Genomic DNA, 14,870 nt, shown 5'->3' on the forward strand with positions numbered 1-14,870 from the left:
TTTGGATCCTGGCTCTGCCACCTACTGGCTGTGTGATTTTCAGCAGCTATTTACCCTCCCTGTGCCTCAGCTTTCTCATCTGTAAAATGAAAATAGTATCTACCTCGTGAGGATTATTTAAGGTAATATTTGTAAACACTTAGAACAGCACCTGGTGCATACGGAGTGCCATAGAAACATTTATGATCAATAAATTCTGAGGTTTTACCATGAAAGGCTGAGAAGCAATACGCCCTGGAGACTGGGCATTCATAGCGGAGGAGAAAACTGCCCACACCCTGGCAAGGGCTGCCTCCTCTCCCCTCCCCCTGCCCCCATCCGTTTCCATGGCGATGGGTAGCAGGTGGAGAATTGCCTGAGCTGCTTCTCATCTGCCTGTGAACAGAGCAGGGAGCTGCCTCTCTCAGCAGAGGATGACCCAGTTTCCTGGAACCCCAAACTGATGGGGAGCAAAGAGAACGCTGTCCCCAGGAGAATGCAATAGGCTCTTAGCCTTGAACCGCTGAAATGACCATGGACGCATTTGCTTGTTTGCCAAGGCCACTGAGGGAGAACACTACTCATGATGGAAACAGGATGTCAGTGCTGGTCATTTGACCATAAATGACCCTTCCAGGGACTGCAGTCCCAACAGCATCTGCAGGCTGCTGTACCTGGGCTCTTCTGAGCCTTAATTCACCCACACTCTTGGTTTAATCTCTCCTGTTTTTTTCCCACAACTTCCAGCTTCATTTCACCCTCTAGAAGCCTTCCTGCTCCACCTGCTGAAAAAAAATCCACTGGCGGTTTCCTGGGGTTATCTGTCCCCATCGCCTGACGAGCTTTTAAAAGGTTGCATCAAGCCAGTCCTGACTGAAAAGAAAGGGACAGCAGACAGGGCCAAGAGAAGCAGCTGGGCTCTCCAGGAAAGTGGCTGGCAGCTCTGTGCTTCATCTCCCCAGCTGCTAGATGGCCATCCTCCCTTTGCTTAAATTGCGCAGTGGCCATTTCTGGGGATCTGGCATCCTTCACCGTGTGTGTGGGGGACACCCGGGAACCTCTCTCCATTCATTCTTTTTCATGAGATATCTTCTCACGGAAGCCTCTTCTTCAGAAGAAAGATGGGCAACTCTTCAGATGTGGAGAAGGGAAAGTAGGCATATCAGAGGCTCTGCCAGGTTCTAACAACACTCAGGGGTCAGAGTTCAGGGCCAGCATTATTGGATGGGGGATGGGGAGTCAGGAGGGTCTCACACCACCTCCTCTAACATTTCTTCATCACTGTCCTGTCAACATATCCTTTGAAAACCATTGAGAAAGGTCCCACTTGTAGAGCCTCCACTAGTGATGCTTCTGGGATTATCCCATTCTCCCCCCATAACGCCCAAGAGAGGGGCAGGCCGTCTTCCTCGGGGCACTGCTCTGCCCAGACCAGCCAGGAGAGGGCAGATGGGACACCAGAAGGGCCCTGCAAAGAGCTGACTCACCCTGGAGCAGCTAGCCTCTCCCTCTTGTCAACCGAGTCCTAAAAATACCATCAGCAACACCTCTCCTTATCTGAAAGGCCATCCTCACAAGGTCTCTCTAGACCCAGGTCTGAGGTTGAGGAAATGGAGGCTTGCAAAGGGCAAGTCCCTGACCCAAGAGCACAGAGAGCAGGCTGGGAAGGATGGAGCCCAGTCAGTCGTGCAAGACCCCCGTACTCACCCGATGGCTTGCCACACTGGAAGGAGCCTATGCTTGGCTTATCCAACACTACCTGGTTATTGGATAAAACTACAGGAAGTGTGTTTTCCTATTGCTTCTCCATCAACTCTTCTAGGGGTCCCACGACTACTGACACTCCCCACCCACTCTCTATCTCATCCTTTACCAGTTAGGAGAATTTCACCATGGGCTCCCTGGACATCACCCTGGGGCTCCCTGGGGTCAGGCCTACCATGTCAACACTCTACTTTGGCCTGCTTTCCACTTCTCTTTCTGGACCTGACCACATTCATGGTCTTTGCAAACTACCCTTCTCCAAACAAAGAAAGGAAAGAAGACTTACCTGTGTGGTGTCTGTGGGGCACAGCTAGAGGTAACAGGTACACCCCAGGTAATACAGGAGCATGGGAAGTACAGTCCCTCCCACTGTCCTACTGATGAGCCCAGGCAGCTCCCTGTCCTGAGCACTGATCCCCAAGTGTTGGGTGCTGGTTTTTAGACAATGGCGGTAGAAAATTTTAAAGCTACAAAACTGATTCCAAATGTGAAACTTGAGAAGAATCAGGTGGTGCCAAGGCAGAGTAATAGGGTGATAGGGTGAGGCTTTCAGAGGGCCCCACTCAAAGGTCTCCCTAAATCACGGCCCATGGGGCTGCCTCCTTTGCCCCCAGGCCCCTGTCAGGGTCCCTCCTGGGCCCACACCCCGGAGGAACTTGCTCACCTGTATCTCACACGCAGCCTGCAGGTGGAAGATCTTATAAAACGCCTCCTCTACGGTGTCACCCAGAGCAACCACTCCATGGTTTCTTAGCACCAGGATCTGCACAGGAGTAGACAGCCAATTAAAACTTTAAGCCTTCCAAACCTGAGTTAAGAGGGAGAGATTTTTCATTTTATTCAGATCAATTTCGTATCCGATCCTGGAGCACAAGCCCCGCCCCCCATTCCTTACTCATTCTCCCTATACAAACACCGAACGCTGCCCACCCCCCAACCATGAGTTTTAATATCCACCCAAACGCACGTTTAAAGCATCCACCCTAAAAAAATGAAGATGCTTTTTAAAACTGAGACTGAATAGCTTGGTGGATTTCTTTGGGCAAGGCCTGGGTTTTTAGGCCCTGAAGAGCTTAAAGTCTGAAAAACGAATGTTTGTGTTAAAGTGAATGAAATTACTTGCTGTTGAATACAAGGGTCCAACCTCAAAAGCACTTGCCCCCCTGTAACTCAGTCGACTTGTGAGTCAAACCCAAGGGGGTGGCCCTCTGAGAGGTGTCTCTGCAGACACAGGTGAGTTGGGTCCCCTGTTTTCTGGCCCTCAGGCTTCCTCTCCATGAATTCCGTGAGGCCCTGGCAGCTCTAAGATTTTACAGTTCCATGAAAGAGGCCACAGCGACCTTCTAATCTAACTCACTAGTTTTACTAATGAGGAAAGAGAAGCCTAAAGAAATTGAAAGTCTCCCAGCTAATTAGGGGCAGAGTCGGAACCAGAACCCAGGCTGTCCCTGATGGAGCGATGTTTGTAGCTCAGCCAGGGGCAGGCAGACCTAAAGGGGGGGAAAAACAGAAATGAATTTATACCAAGGTCCAGGTGCACCCTCCCTGTCGGAAACTCTTCTTGGTTGGTTTTATCCTCGAGAACTCTCTGAAAGATACCTAGGTGACACCCACCTGGGAGCCGGGCCACAGACCCACGTATCAGATCTGACCTTGCAGCACCTGGGCTGAGGTGTTTTCACTCTTGCTGAAAACAGCTGGAGTTTTTTTGTCTCAAGAGCCAGAGAGATGGAAAGAGACCATGACTTTTGCTCACAAGATTTTGCAGATCTTTTGTGAACGCCCCATCTCTTAAATTTTTGTACCATTTCACAACTGTGAACATCACCCCTCTCCTGGCACTGCTAATGAGGCTTCAGAGAATGGCAAGAGAGGGTGGCAGGGATTTCTGCTCTGTGTGAGAGATGGGAAGACAGGGACTCTCAGATGGAAAATGACTCTGGGAGTGAGTGCCTTTCAAGGAAGGGGGCAAGCGCCCATCCACCCAGGCTTGGCTATGAAACTTCCCATCCTAAGCTCAACAGCCGTAATTACATGCTGTTATAAAAGAGGCCTTCAGACTTAAATCAAGCAATAATAATGAGATTCTGTTTATCTCTATCAAGTTAGCAAAAAAAAAATGTGATAACAGTCAAGTTTGGGGAGACTGTAGGGAAACAGCATTCTCAAGTACTACTCATGGCTGGAGGAGAGGGCAATTTGGTACTATGAAGTAAGAGTTTTAAAATGTGCATCCTGGGGGCTTCCCTGGTGGTGCAGTGGTTGGGAGTCCGCCTGCCGATGCAGGGGACACGGGTTCGTGCCCCGGTCCGGGAAGATCCCACATGCCACGGAGCGGCTGGGACCATGAGCCATGGCCGCTAAGCCTGCACGTCTGGAGCCTGTGCTCTGCAACAGGAGAGGCCACAACAGTGAGAGGCCCGCGTACCGCAAAAAAAAAAAAAAAAAAAAAAAAAAAAAAAGGTGCATCCTTAGGAGTTTATCCTAAGGAAATCATCCCAAGCAAAGACAAAGATGTAGCTGAAAGAATTTTCATCAAAGAGTTGTTTAGATTAAGAAAAAAATTTGGGGAAAGCTTTTCAATGTCCAACCATAGAGGACTATGTAGGTAAATAGTGGCACAGCCATTCATACAATGAAGTATAATTTAAATAGTGATTAGAAAGTATTTAGTAACATACAAGGGTGTTTACTGTATATCGCTAAGGGGAAAAAGGAGGATATATTTTATAATCCTAGTTTTGTATATCTATATGAATAGTTATGGGGGTGTGCACCCAAATCGCAGGGTAGGGTGAAAGATTTTTATGTCATTTGTTGTTATTGTTGTTTATCTGCAACTTATAAACATTTTCCAATGAACATTTGTCACTCTTGTGATGTCGGTTTTTGACAACCCCACCCAGAGCATCTTCCCAGAACAGCTGAGCCGAACCTTGCAGGTGGGTCCAAGGCACTTCTGCAGGTTGATCCGATCGGCTTCCTGCTCCATCTCGCCGTTGAAGTCATAATAGGCCATGTCCCCCACTAGCAGGGCGTTGTGGGACACAGGCAGGAGGCCCCACTTCATGGCTGACACCTTTAGTGAGACGATGGAATGAATGTTTAGCGCAGCAGCTCCACCCCCTCCTCACCCCTCTGTCACAGCCCTGGCCTCACAACACAGTCAAGTTCTGTCTGGGGACATGGAAGGGGAGGGAGCGAGCGCATGAGAGAGGCACCCCCTCCCCTTGGCGAGGCTCTTGCTTTCTCACTGCTTCCTCTAAAGCCTTTTCATCACCCTTTTCCCAGCTGCCATGTCAAGACATCACCTTCTAAAACTGCTGCAAAGCATACGCTCCAGGGATGGCGTGCCCACCCCTGCTTGGTTCTTGTCCTAGGACCCGGGAAGAGGCAAGGCTGGTGGAGGTGGCACCAGGCAGGGCTGAAGCAGGGTCCAGGGTCCCTGGGGTGGCTTGCGCGAGACCCTCAGCCTTGGGTAAGTGCATCAACAGCCACGACTCTTCACTAACAGGGAGGCCCATTGAGAAGCCCCCATTTTACCGGCAACGGAGCAATGCAAGTGCCAGAGAACAGGGTTAAAACGCAGGCTGGGGCTTCCCTGGTGGCGCAGTGGTTGAGAGTCCACCTGCCGATGCAGGGGACACGGGTTCGTGCCCCGGCCGGGAAGATCCCACATGCCGCGGAGCGGCTGGGCCCCTGAGCCATGGCCGCTGAGCCTGCGCGTCCGGAGCCTGTGCTCCGCAACTGGAGAGGCCACAACAGTGAGAGGCCTGCGTACCGCAAAAAAAAAAAAAAAAAAAAATGCAGGCTGAAACGGCCATGCCCCAAACCCCGCCTTTTATTAAAAGCAAGGAGCGTGGAGAGGTTAGGAGAGCCGTTTGCCCCGCTTCACTCATCTTGTCCCTCACATAAGCCCCGGCTCTGCAGAAATGGATACTTGGCACGAATACAACATGCAGTCTTAGTCCGAATTCTGGAAGGTCTGAGTGCTTGTAACCGGAGTGATTTACGGAGAAAACCACAGGCCAGTGACAGGTCTTTTTTGTCCCTGTAGGCATGTGGCCTGGGGGTGAGGGTTGAGGGAACACCCAGACTGGGTGTCTGCTGTCTTTCCAGGTGCACCACAGCGTCTCAGGTAGACATGGAGAAATGCCCAGAGACCCTTGGGGGACAGCTTGCTCCTTGAGGGTCTTCCCTCTGCTCTCTCCCTGTTCCCAGACACTCGGAAGGTGCCGTCACCCAGGCCTGTGGCACCGGTTTGCGTATGTAGCGGGTGCGGGGTGCAGCAGGGAAGACTTTACACATCTTCACCTTGTCTCCCCTCACCTAGACTTCCATAGTTAGAAAATGCAGAGGAGGAGGTTCCCATGTTGGGTGTCCCCTTCTCACCTTGCTCTGAGTTCCAGGGAATCTTTCCAGAACTGTTTTATATGGCAAGTTTGCTCCTAGCTTGGGGGCTTATGTCTTTCTTCAGGGAGACCCTCAGAGGGACAGGTGCCATGGGTCTGCTGCCAGCCTCGGGGACTGAAATGCTGGCTGAAGAGCTGACACTCACCGCCGCCGTGGCCGGAGTATGCAGGTGGATGACACAGCGCACGTCGGGTCTGGCGGCGTAGATGGCCGAGTGCAGGCAGAAGCCTGTGGTGTCCACTGGGAAGCAGCTGCTGCCCTTTTCCACCACCTCTCCCAGGATGTTCACCTTGATCTGGGCCGGGGGGAAGAGAGACTTCCGGCCACCAGCAGGCAGAGGCCCCTCATTCCCCTCCCCGCAGGTGGGCCAGGAACACGCCCACCCACCTGTGTTCACTCTCCACCATACCACGGGCAATGGATGTGCTTTATGTTGGGGGCAAGAGACCCCATTCCTGCCTGCAGGGTGAGCACACAGGCTACTGGGAAACAAAGGCGATTGTAATTCAGCATTGAGAAATGCTAGAGCAGAGTTTCTCAAACGTTAATCACCTGGATGCAACTAGAGATTATCATACTAAGTGAAGTAAGTCAGAAAGAGAAAGGCAAATACCCTATGATATCACTTATCTGTGGAATCTAAAATATGACACAAATGAACCTATCTACGAAACAGAAACAGAATCAGGGACATAGAGAAGAGACGGGTGGTTGCCAAGGAGGGAGGGGTTGGGGGAGGGATGGAGTGGGAGGCTGGGGTTAGCAGATGTAAGCTTTTATACATAGAATGGATAAACAACAAGGTCCTACTGTATAGCACAGAGAACTATATTCAATATCCTATGATAAACCATAATGGAAAAAATATATTAAAAAAGAATGTATATACATGTATAACTGAATCACTTTGCTGTACAGCAGAAGTTAATACAACATTGTAAATCGACTGTACTTCAATTTTAAAAAATTGATTTAAAAAAAGAATCACCTGGAGATCCTGTCAAAATGCAGATTCGGATTCAGTAGGCCAAGAACTCGGCCTGAGAGTCTGCATTTCTAACAAGATCCCAGTGATACCCCTGCTGCTGGTCCATGGACCACACTTTGAGTAACAAGGTGCAAGAGGAGAATCATTCACAGAATTCTCTAGAAGCAGATAGGAGGAGTCTTTAATTCCTCCTATTAAAGGGAGTAACATCTAAACTGAGCCTTTTTCCTTTTTTTTCCCACTTTTTATTTTGAAAAATTTTTAATCACACACAAAGGTAAAGAGGATAATGTAATGAACACCCATTTACCAGTCACCCGAAAGCTAGGTCTTAAAGGACAAATGGAGAGCAGTCACTGGTCTTACAATCTGCTTTTGACTCCAAGGGGTTGTGGGTGTCATGGTGAAAACACACGCACACGCGCACGGGTGGGCGCACACACACACACAACTGCTGGTCGCTGCGTCTGACCTGGCACACAGCTGAGCCATGGCACTGCCTAGCATTAACAATCTCATAGAACATCGTCACCAGAGACGGCCACTTTTGACTGTGACACAGAAGACAAAAGCCACTCCTTAACCATGTCTAAGCACAGACAAAAACAACTTTGTGTAAATGTAAAAATGCACCTGAACTCAACTTCTTCTGCTTCTAAGCCAGTCCCTACTCTCCTCTCCCCCCACCCCCGCACCCAGAAACCTTTCCTGATTGAAACCGATTCTGGAAGTTTCTTCCTACCATGCCTAAAAGGAGCAGGAGGACAGAAAGGGGACCCAGAAGCTCTCTCAGGGCACCGGCACTAGAAGAGTCTTGCACTGCTTTCGGACAAAGCACTGGCTGTTGTTCTAATGTATCCCCTCAGCTGGAAGGCTACCCGACTCCCAGCCTTTGTCCAATCCCAGGCTCAGAGGCCGCCAGGCTCATCTCTTCTCCCTCGCCCTCCCACTGCGCTTGCAGCCTGCACCTCCCATTTCGTCTCTTGATCAATCATGCTCTGCGCTCTCAGTTTGTTTTGGTGTCCATGTGACTTCTCTGTCCCACTAGATTACAAACTGCAAGAAGGACAGGATGGCAGTGGTTACCTTGGAGATGACCTCTCACCGTAGGAGCAGAAAGAGTACTGTCATTTCAGCAAGAAATGGGTAGTGACAGGCCGGACTGTACTCACCAGGCTGGATGCTGTGACTTCGCTGCAAGAAACTCCCTTAGGGCTGATCAGGAAGTGGTCCTGCTCCTTGCTGACTCTCAACTGGAGGGAAGACACGTGTTCTCAGAGGCAAGGAGGGAGAGGGCTCATTTCCAATGACATACTGCTTGAATCCCCTCTTTCCCTAAATTCACTGCACCCAAATCTTCCCCACAAGAACCCTTACCTCTCCCTGACCCATAAGAGATGAAGAGGACTCAGCTTTATTTGGAGCTGGGGAAATGGAACTACAAGAGGAATTTCCCAATGGTCAAGGGTAGCCCTAGAAATAGGATCCAGAAATTCCTGGCTCCTCATCCAGAGAAGTGCCCACTGGGCAGGTTCTCTGTCTCAGGAAACCACAGTGGTTAGAAACCTTGGAAGGGCTCATTGAATTTTGGCCAAAGGCCACCAGCAGTGCTATGGCCATGCCAAAGATCAGGAGTTCTCCCTTTGGATTTGGTGGGGGTCACACACATTGCCCCACCTCACCCCCAAATGCTCTCCTTACCGTGACGTAGGTGTCACTCAGCTGGGCCCAGCCATACAGGTCCAGGAGGCGGTAGACACTGCTGATCTTGCACCGCATGAGCCGCTCCCCCTTGGCCAGGTTCAAGGAATCAGCTGTGTGGAGGTCATTGATGGGCGTCATCATGGAGAAGTCTGCAGGGGCACAGGGAAGCTTTTGGGTCAGGGGCTCCCGTCTGCCCTCCCCTGCCCTGCCCCTGTCCTCTCAAATTCTCACTGGCACTACAACCACACACGAGACTTCAGGGAATTCAACATTCTTTGACCCTGACTCCAGAGGAGAAAATCCACAGAATGGATAGCTGTGCCCAGTAAGGTCCTCTCCTCCTTTGGGGAAGAATGGCATTGCTTTGGGTCAAAAATCATGGCCAGACTCAAGGCCACAGAATGAAAGTTCCTCAGAAGGCCAAGCTGACCACAAACCCTAGAGATGGACATTGAATAAAAGCATAAATAAATTTCTGAGTGGAAATATGAGTATATTTTATCAGTTTCAATGAAGTTACTAATCATTATCATATTGTTTTAACCATACCATGTAATATAACTTTTTCTCTAATTTGGAAACAGGGCAGACAGAAAGTCAAGTCAACCAGGAAGTAAATTCCTCAAGTTTTTCTGACAAGTCATGAACTTCCAGAAGTCAGTGTAGCTGTGTTGGCTGAGGGGCTGGAGGCCTTGGGTGGGCCACATCTGGTCCCCTCTGGATATGCAGTCCCTTGGTTAGTTATGGCTCTTTTGGGGAATTTAGAGGGATGTGGAAGTAATATGGAAATGAGCCTAGAGCATTTGATAGTCAGGGCACCCAGAGGGTCTAGGAGTTGATGCTCAGTCTGTCCCATTAACCACTATGACCGCTGCCTGCATGACTCGGGAAGGCAGAAGAGGGCATCTGAGCCCCAGAACTCCAATTAATCAGTGTCTAGGAAACAACAAAAGAATCAATAGGAAAGGGTTCTGGCTTAAAATGATGTCTGGTTGGGAGCCTCCTGATGCCGTCTCTCCCAGCATCCCACTAAAACCGTTAATGGATTAAAATGCTCTTTGGAAGCTTCCACCATCTCTATAAACCTCAATGTCACACCATGTGATGTATGTCCTCTATCAGGTTTGCCATTAGTTGAAATGACGAGACAGTCTGCAAATATGAGGGTGGACTGGGGGCATAAAGCAAGCAGAGCAAGCCTTGAGCACCCCATGTCAGGAAGATGCCCCCAAAGGGCCTGTGCCCACCAACGGTGGTACGCCTCCAGTGCATGTGTCCAGTACACGAAGCTGATAGGGACGGAAGTGGTCCAAAGACCCAGCTAAACTGGCAAGAAGAGCAACAACGAAACCCAAGAGTCAAGGATTTCTAATTCAAACTGACCAATCTGGGATCCCTGCCTCCTCTCTAGTTCCCCAGATAAGTATTTACCTCTTTGCTTCACCCCTTGCAGCAAGCTGGGAGGCATATCCAAAGCATAAGGCCCCTAGGCAAAGCTGGAAGGGAGGGAGGCTGTTGTTGGGAGAGCCTTCAGACCCAGAGTCTTTTGAATCCTTCTCTTAGAAATAACTACGGAGCCCCAGAGATGGCAGGAGGCCAGAATAGGACTGAAAACGCTCACTCTGTCATGTCCTCTGTGTCCTGTATCAAAGAATCCCCTCCCCAACCCTGTGGAGCTTCCCCATGAGGACTACCCACCCACAAGCCCAGAATAGACCAGAGGGATCCACAGGAGTCCCCAGTCCTCTGTGCTCAGGGTCTTCATAGAAAGAACGCTTATTCTGACCAGCCTCACTAAAGTGAAAATCTAACTGGGCCATTATTTCAAAGTACCTAAGAAAACACAGAAAAAGATGAAAATCCACCAAACCCCCTGAAAGCTAAGCCTGAAGGACACACTATTTAGAAAAAACAACAAAAACAAAACAACCAAAAAAACCCAAAACCAACCAGGCAAAGAAAATTCTAAGGCAAATGGAGCTGGACAAAGAACAACCTCTCTGGGCTTGAACTCAGGACACTTGAAAGTTTCCCTCTCCACATTCCTTGACTCAGATACCCTGGCGTGCACCAACAAGATTTTCAGGCATCCAACTGTTTTCCTGGCAGTTGCTGATCAGTGAGGTGATAGGAATGCTGGTCAGCCCTATTTCTCTCTCAAAAGGAAGCGTATAAGGTCAGAGATATGAAAGTGATGAGAAAGAATATGATAGATATGGGAGACAAAGACCAGAAGACCTGGCATATAAGTTATAAGTATTGATATAATAGAAGAAAAAAATTCAGAATTGAAAAAAAAGACCTATATATATAACAACTGAAAGAACTTACTGCATTTCAGGGGAGAAAAGTCCATTAAAAGAAAAGCTTACAATTATATGCTTCCTGACACAGTCTTGAAATACAAGGGTAAGGGGGAAAATCCACAAGCACCTAGAAAAAAAATTGGTTACCTACAAAGGAGCCAATAATAGACTGTTTCAGACTTCTCTGCTACAGCAACCGATGCCAAAGACAATACTATAGGAGATTTACAAAAACTAACAAATACTACAATAAAGTGACACAAAACAGGTAAAAATAAAGGGACCATCAAAAGTATGCCAAGGCAAATATAAACAAAAAGACAAATAGAGCCATAACATGATCAAAGTAGAAGCCACGGAAAACAATATTCTTTTGGACAAAAAGGGTCATTTTGTAGGTCTTTTTACATGGATTAAAGTCATAATCCATAATGAAGATATAGCTATAAAAACATGCATACTTTGAAAAGTATTTCAAGATATTCAAAGCAAAAGCTATCAGAAACAGAGAGAAATGAACAGAAATCAAATACAGTGGGAGACATTAATTCTTTATAAAATCACAAACAATAAATGAGGATGAAGATTAAATACTATGTCCCAGAGACAGAGTCTACACCCATATATCATTTAAGTATGATATTATTAGGGCCAAAGAAAATCTCAATAAATCCCCAACACAGACATTAAGTAGGCTACATTGTCTAAACATAATGCAATAAAACTAGACATTATCAACAAATCTTTAAAAGAATACAAATTCCAACACTTAGAAATGAGAAAACACACTCTCGGAGTGTGTTTATTTTATTTTAGAATAAAAATAAAACCAAAACAGCAACTGCAAACTACCTAGAAATTAACAATAAAGGAAATACTACATGTCAAAATTTATGGGATAAGACCAAATTTATACTCAGAGAAAAAAATTCATAGCCTTAAATGCCTTTATTATTGAATTAAATATGAGAATAAATCAAATCCATTTTATTCTATTGTAGAAAAACATAAAGAACAAAATAAACCAAAGAAGAGTTATGGAAAAGAATTAATGAGTATAAAAACAAAATCAATAAATCAGAAAACAAGAGAGTTAGTTGAACTAATATGTAAATCCAAGAATTGGCTTATGTGAGAAGATCTATGAGGAAACCAACATCTGGATTAGCCAATAAAGAGGAAGTGGGAATATACAGCACCAGGAATGAGAATGGGATGTCATATCCACAGTAGAAGGTTTAAGTAATAAAAATAATATTGTAAATCAGGCTAATAATTTTTTAAAGCCACATGAAATGGATTATTTTATATAAAATATGACCAAAATTTACTCAAGAAGCAGCAAAATAAAATTTTAAAGAACTTTAAATGAAACAGAAAAAAAATGTTATCCAAATATTCCGTATCTGGATAGCTTTACAAGTGAATAATAAATCTTAAAAGAGCAGAGACTTCCTATCTAATTTAAACTCCATTAGGGCAAAGAAATGGGTGGGGATCACCCTGATTCATCTTAGGAAATTATAGTCTTAATACCAATACTAAACAAAGGCTGCCCAAAAAGTGAACTGCTTTTTATCATGTGTGACTATGGACGCAAAAATTAATAAGATTCTAGCAAATCAAACCCAGAAGAGTATTTTTAAAAGAATGCATCAAAACCATGAATGATTTATTCCAGGAATGAAAAAAAGAGTTCAATATTCAGAAATCTATTAATATAATTCACCACATCAAGGAAAGAAAAATCAATAAATGCCCAAAATGCATTTTATAAAATTCAATATCCATTTCTGAGAAAAACCCATATTGAACTAGAATACAAAGATATTTTCTCAACATGATAAAGAATAACTATCTCAAACTCTTGTGGTTAAAAAAATTCCATTAAAGTCAGAAACAAGACAAGGATGATTATTCTCTAATCTATTATTAAACATTGTTCTGAGAGTTCTGACGGATGCAATGAGAAAACTGGAAGAATAAACCAAAGGGTAAATGTTGGAATGAAGGATGCAAAATGACCATTATTTGCAGAATATGTGATTTTTCTATATACAAAGCTCAAAAGAATTGAGAACATACTAGAATTTAAGAGTCCAGTAAGCGGCTAGTTTAAATAATATATAAATACATATATCTCCAATGATTTCGCTAGATGACAGCTATAACCAGAAAAAAAGTTGAATGGAGAATCACTTAAAATGACAGTTACATAAAATTTCCAGGATAAACTTAACAAGAAATTAGTAAGGGCTATAAGAAAATAACTACTAGCTTTTCTGATGAACTTTTTAAAAGATTTAAATAAATAGAAGACACACATCATTTCTGAAAAGATTTAAAATTCATTCATGCAAATATTTTTTAAGCACCTGTTATATGCCAGGTGCTACTTTTCTAAGTCCAGGACACTACTCTAACGGTGAACAAAACATACATATATCCTCCCCACCATGGAGTTTACATTCTAATATAAAGTTGTACATTTATAAATTCTCCACCAAATTAATCTATTCATTTAATGTAATCCCAATCAAAATCCCAAAAGGAATTTTTTGAGGTGGATGGAGAGACCTGACAAAATACTTCTAAAGTTATTTTAAAGAATCAATTTAAACAATGGTTGAGAAAAATTGGCAAATGAATAATTAAGGGTATTTTATTGGATGATAAAACATAGGGAAGGTGTTTCTAAGTATGCAATCAAAAGCAGAAAACACAAAGGAAAATAATAATGGATTCAACTACATGGAAATTAAAGAATTCTACAACACAAAAATATCATGAACAAAATTAAAAGGCAAAGGAGACACTGGAAAAATCTGCAATGTATTTGACAGACAGTAGGGAACTAGCCTTACTTTATGATTTTTAAATCTGTAAGAAAAGAATATGCAAGTAGAAAAATTGGCAAAGGATGTGACAGGCAATTTAGTACAAAAAGAAAATCATGCCCAATGTGTGTATGAAAATATATTCAATCTCTATAGTAATCAAATAAATGCAGATTAAAACACAAAGTACTATTCATCACCCATCATATCATGAGGATGAAACAAATGGTAACACAGACTACAGATCAGGGTGGAGGAAATGGGTACTCTTGCATTTCTGGTAGGAATGTAAATTCATTCCATCTTTCTCCAGGGTAATTTGGCATTATGCATTGGTGCCTTTAAAACATGCATATAAGCAATTCTACTTCTAGTAATTTATCTTAAGAAAATAGTCATGGTTATAATCGCAGATTTATTTACAAGGATGTTTATTGCATTGTCATTCATAATAGCAAAAAGTTGGAAACCACCTAAAAGTCCAAAAATGGGAAACTGATTAAATAGACTGTGGCACATTCAGCCATGTACAGAAGAGTGTACATCCACCAAAAATTATGCTATAGAGCCATATTTTATTATGTGAAAAATTAGTCAAGATATGCTAAGGCTATTAAATTTGTATGTATAATGCAATTCCACTTTTTTTTGGCATAGTCTGTATATGTTTAGAGAAAAAGGCTGGAAGGATATACACCAAAATATTGATAATAGTAATTTCTTGGTTGTAAGAACACAGTACAGTAATTTTTATTACCCTTTCTCAACTATTTTCCTAATTTTCAACTATAATCCTATATTCATCTTGCTGAGGGCAAGTATTTTCCGATGTCTGTTTCTTAAAGGTTGTGGGCAGAGCTTCAGAGCCAAGGAAGATGG

General features: G+C 44.7%; 1 protein-coding gene across 3 annotated transcripts in view; it reads right to left on the reverse strand.

Moving 5' to 3' along the window:
• The window catches only part of ADD2 (adducin 2), a 115,012-nt gene that overhangs the window by 26,857 nt on the left and 73,285 nt on the right, over positions 1-14,870 (reverse strand). For all 3 annotated transcript variants that reach the window (XM_060118021.1, XM_060118022.1, XM_060118023.1), the window contains exons 5-9: positions 8,846-8,997; positions 8,317-8,397; positions 6,302-6,451; positions 4,679-4,822; positions 2,408-2,506 (exon numbers count right to left, since the gene is read on the reverse strand). In XM_060118021.1, the coding sequence (XP_059974004.1) occupies positions 2,408-2,506; positions 4,679-4,822; positions 6,302-6,451; positions 8,317-8,397; positions 8,846-8,997 (626 nt within the window). The remainder of the gene's footprint in view (positions 1-2,407; positions 2,507-4,678; positions 4,823-6,301; positions 6,452-8,316; positions 8,398-8,845; positions 8,998-14,870) is intronic.

The sequence above is a fragment of the Mesoplodon densirostris genome, chromosome 14 (assembly GCF_025265405.1).
Source record: "Mesoplodon densirostris isolate mMesDen1 chromosome 14, mMesDen1 primary haplotype, whole genome shotgun sequence".
NCBI classification, from domain to species: Eukaryota; Metazoa; Chordata; class Mammalia; order Artiodactyla; family Ziphiidae; genus Mesoplodon; species Mesoplodon densirostris.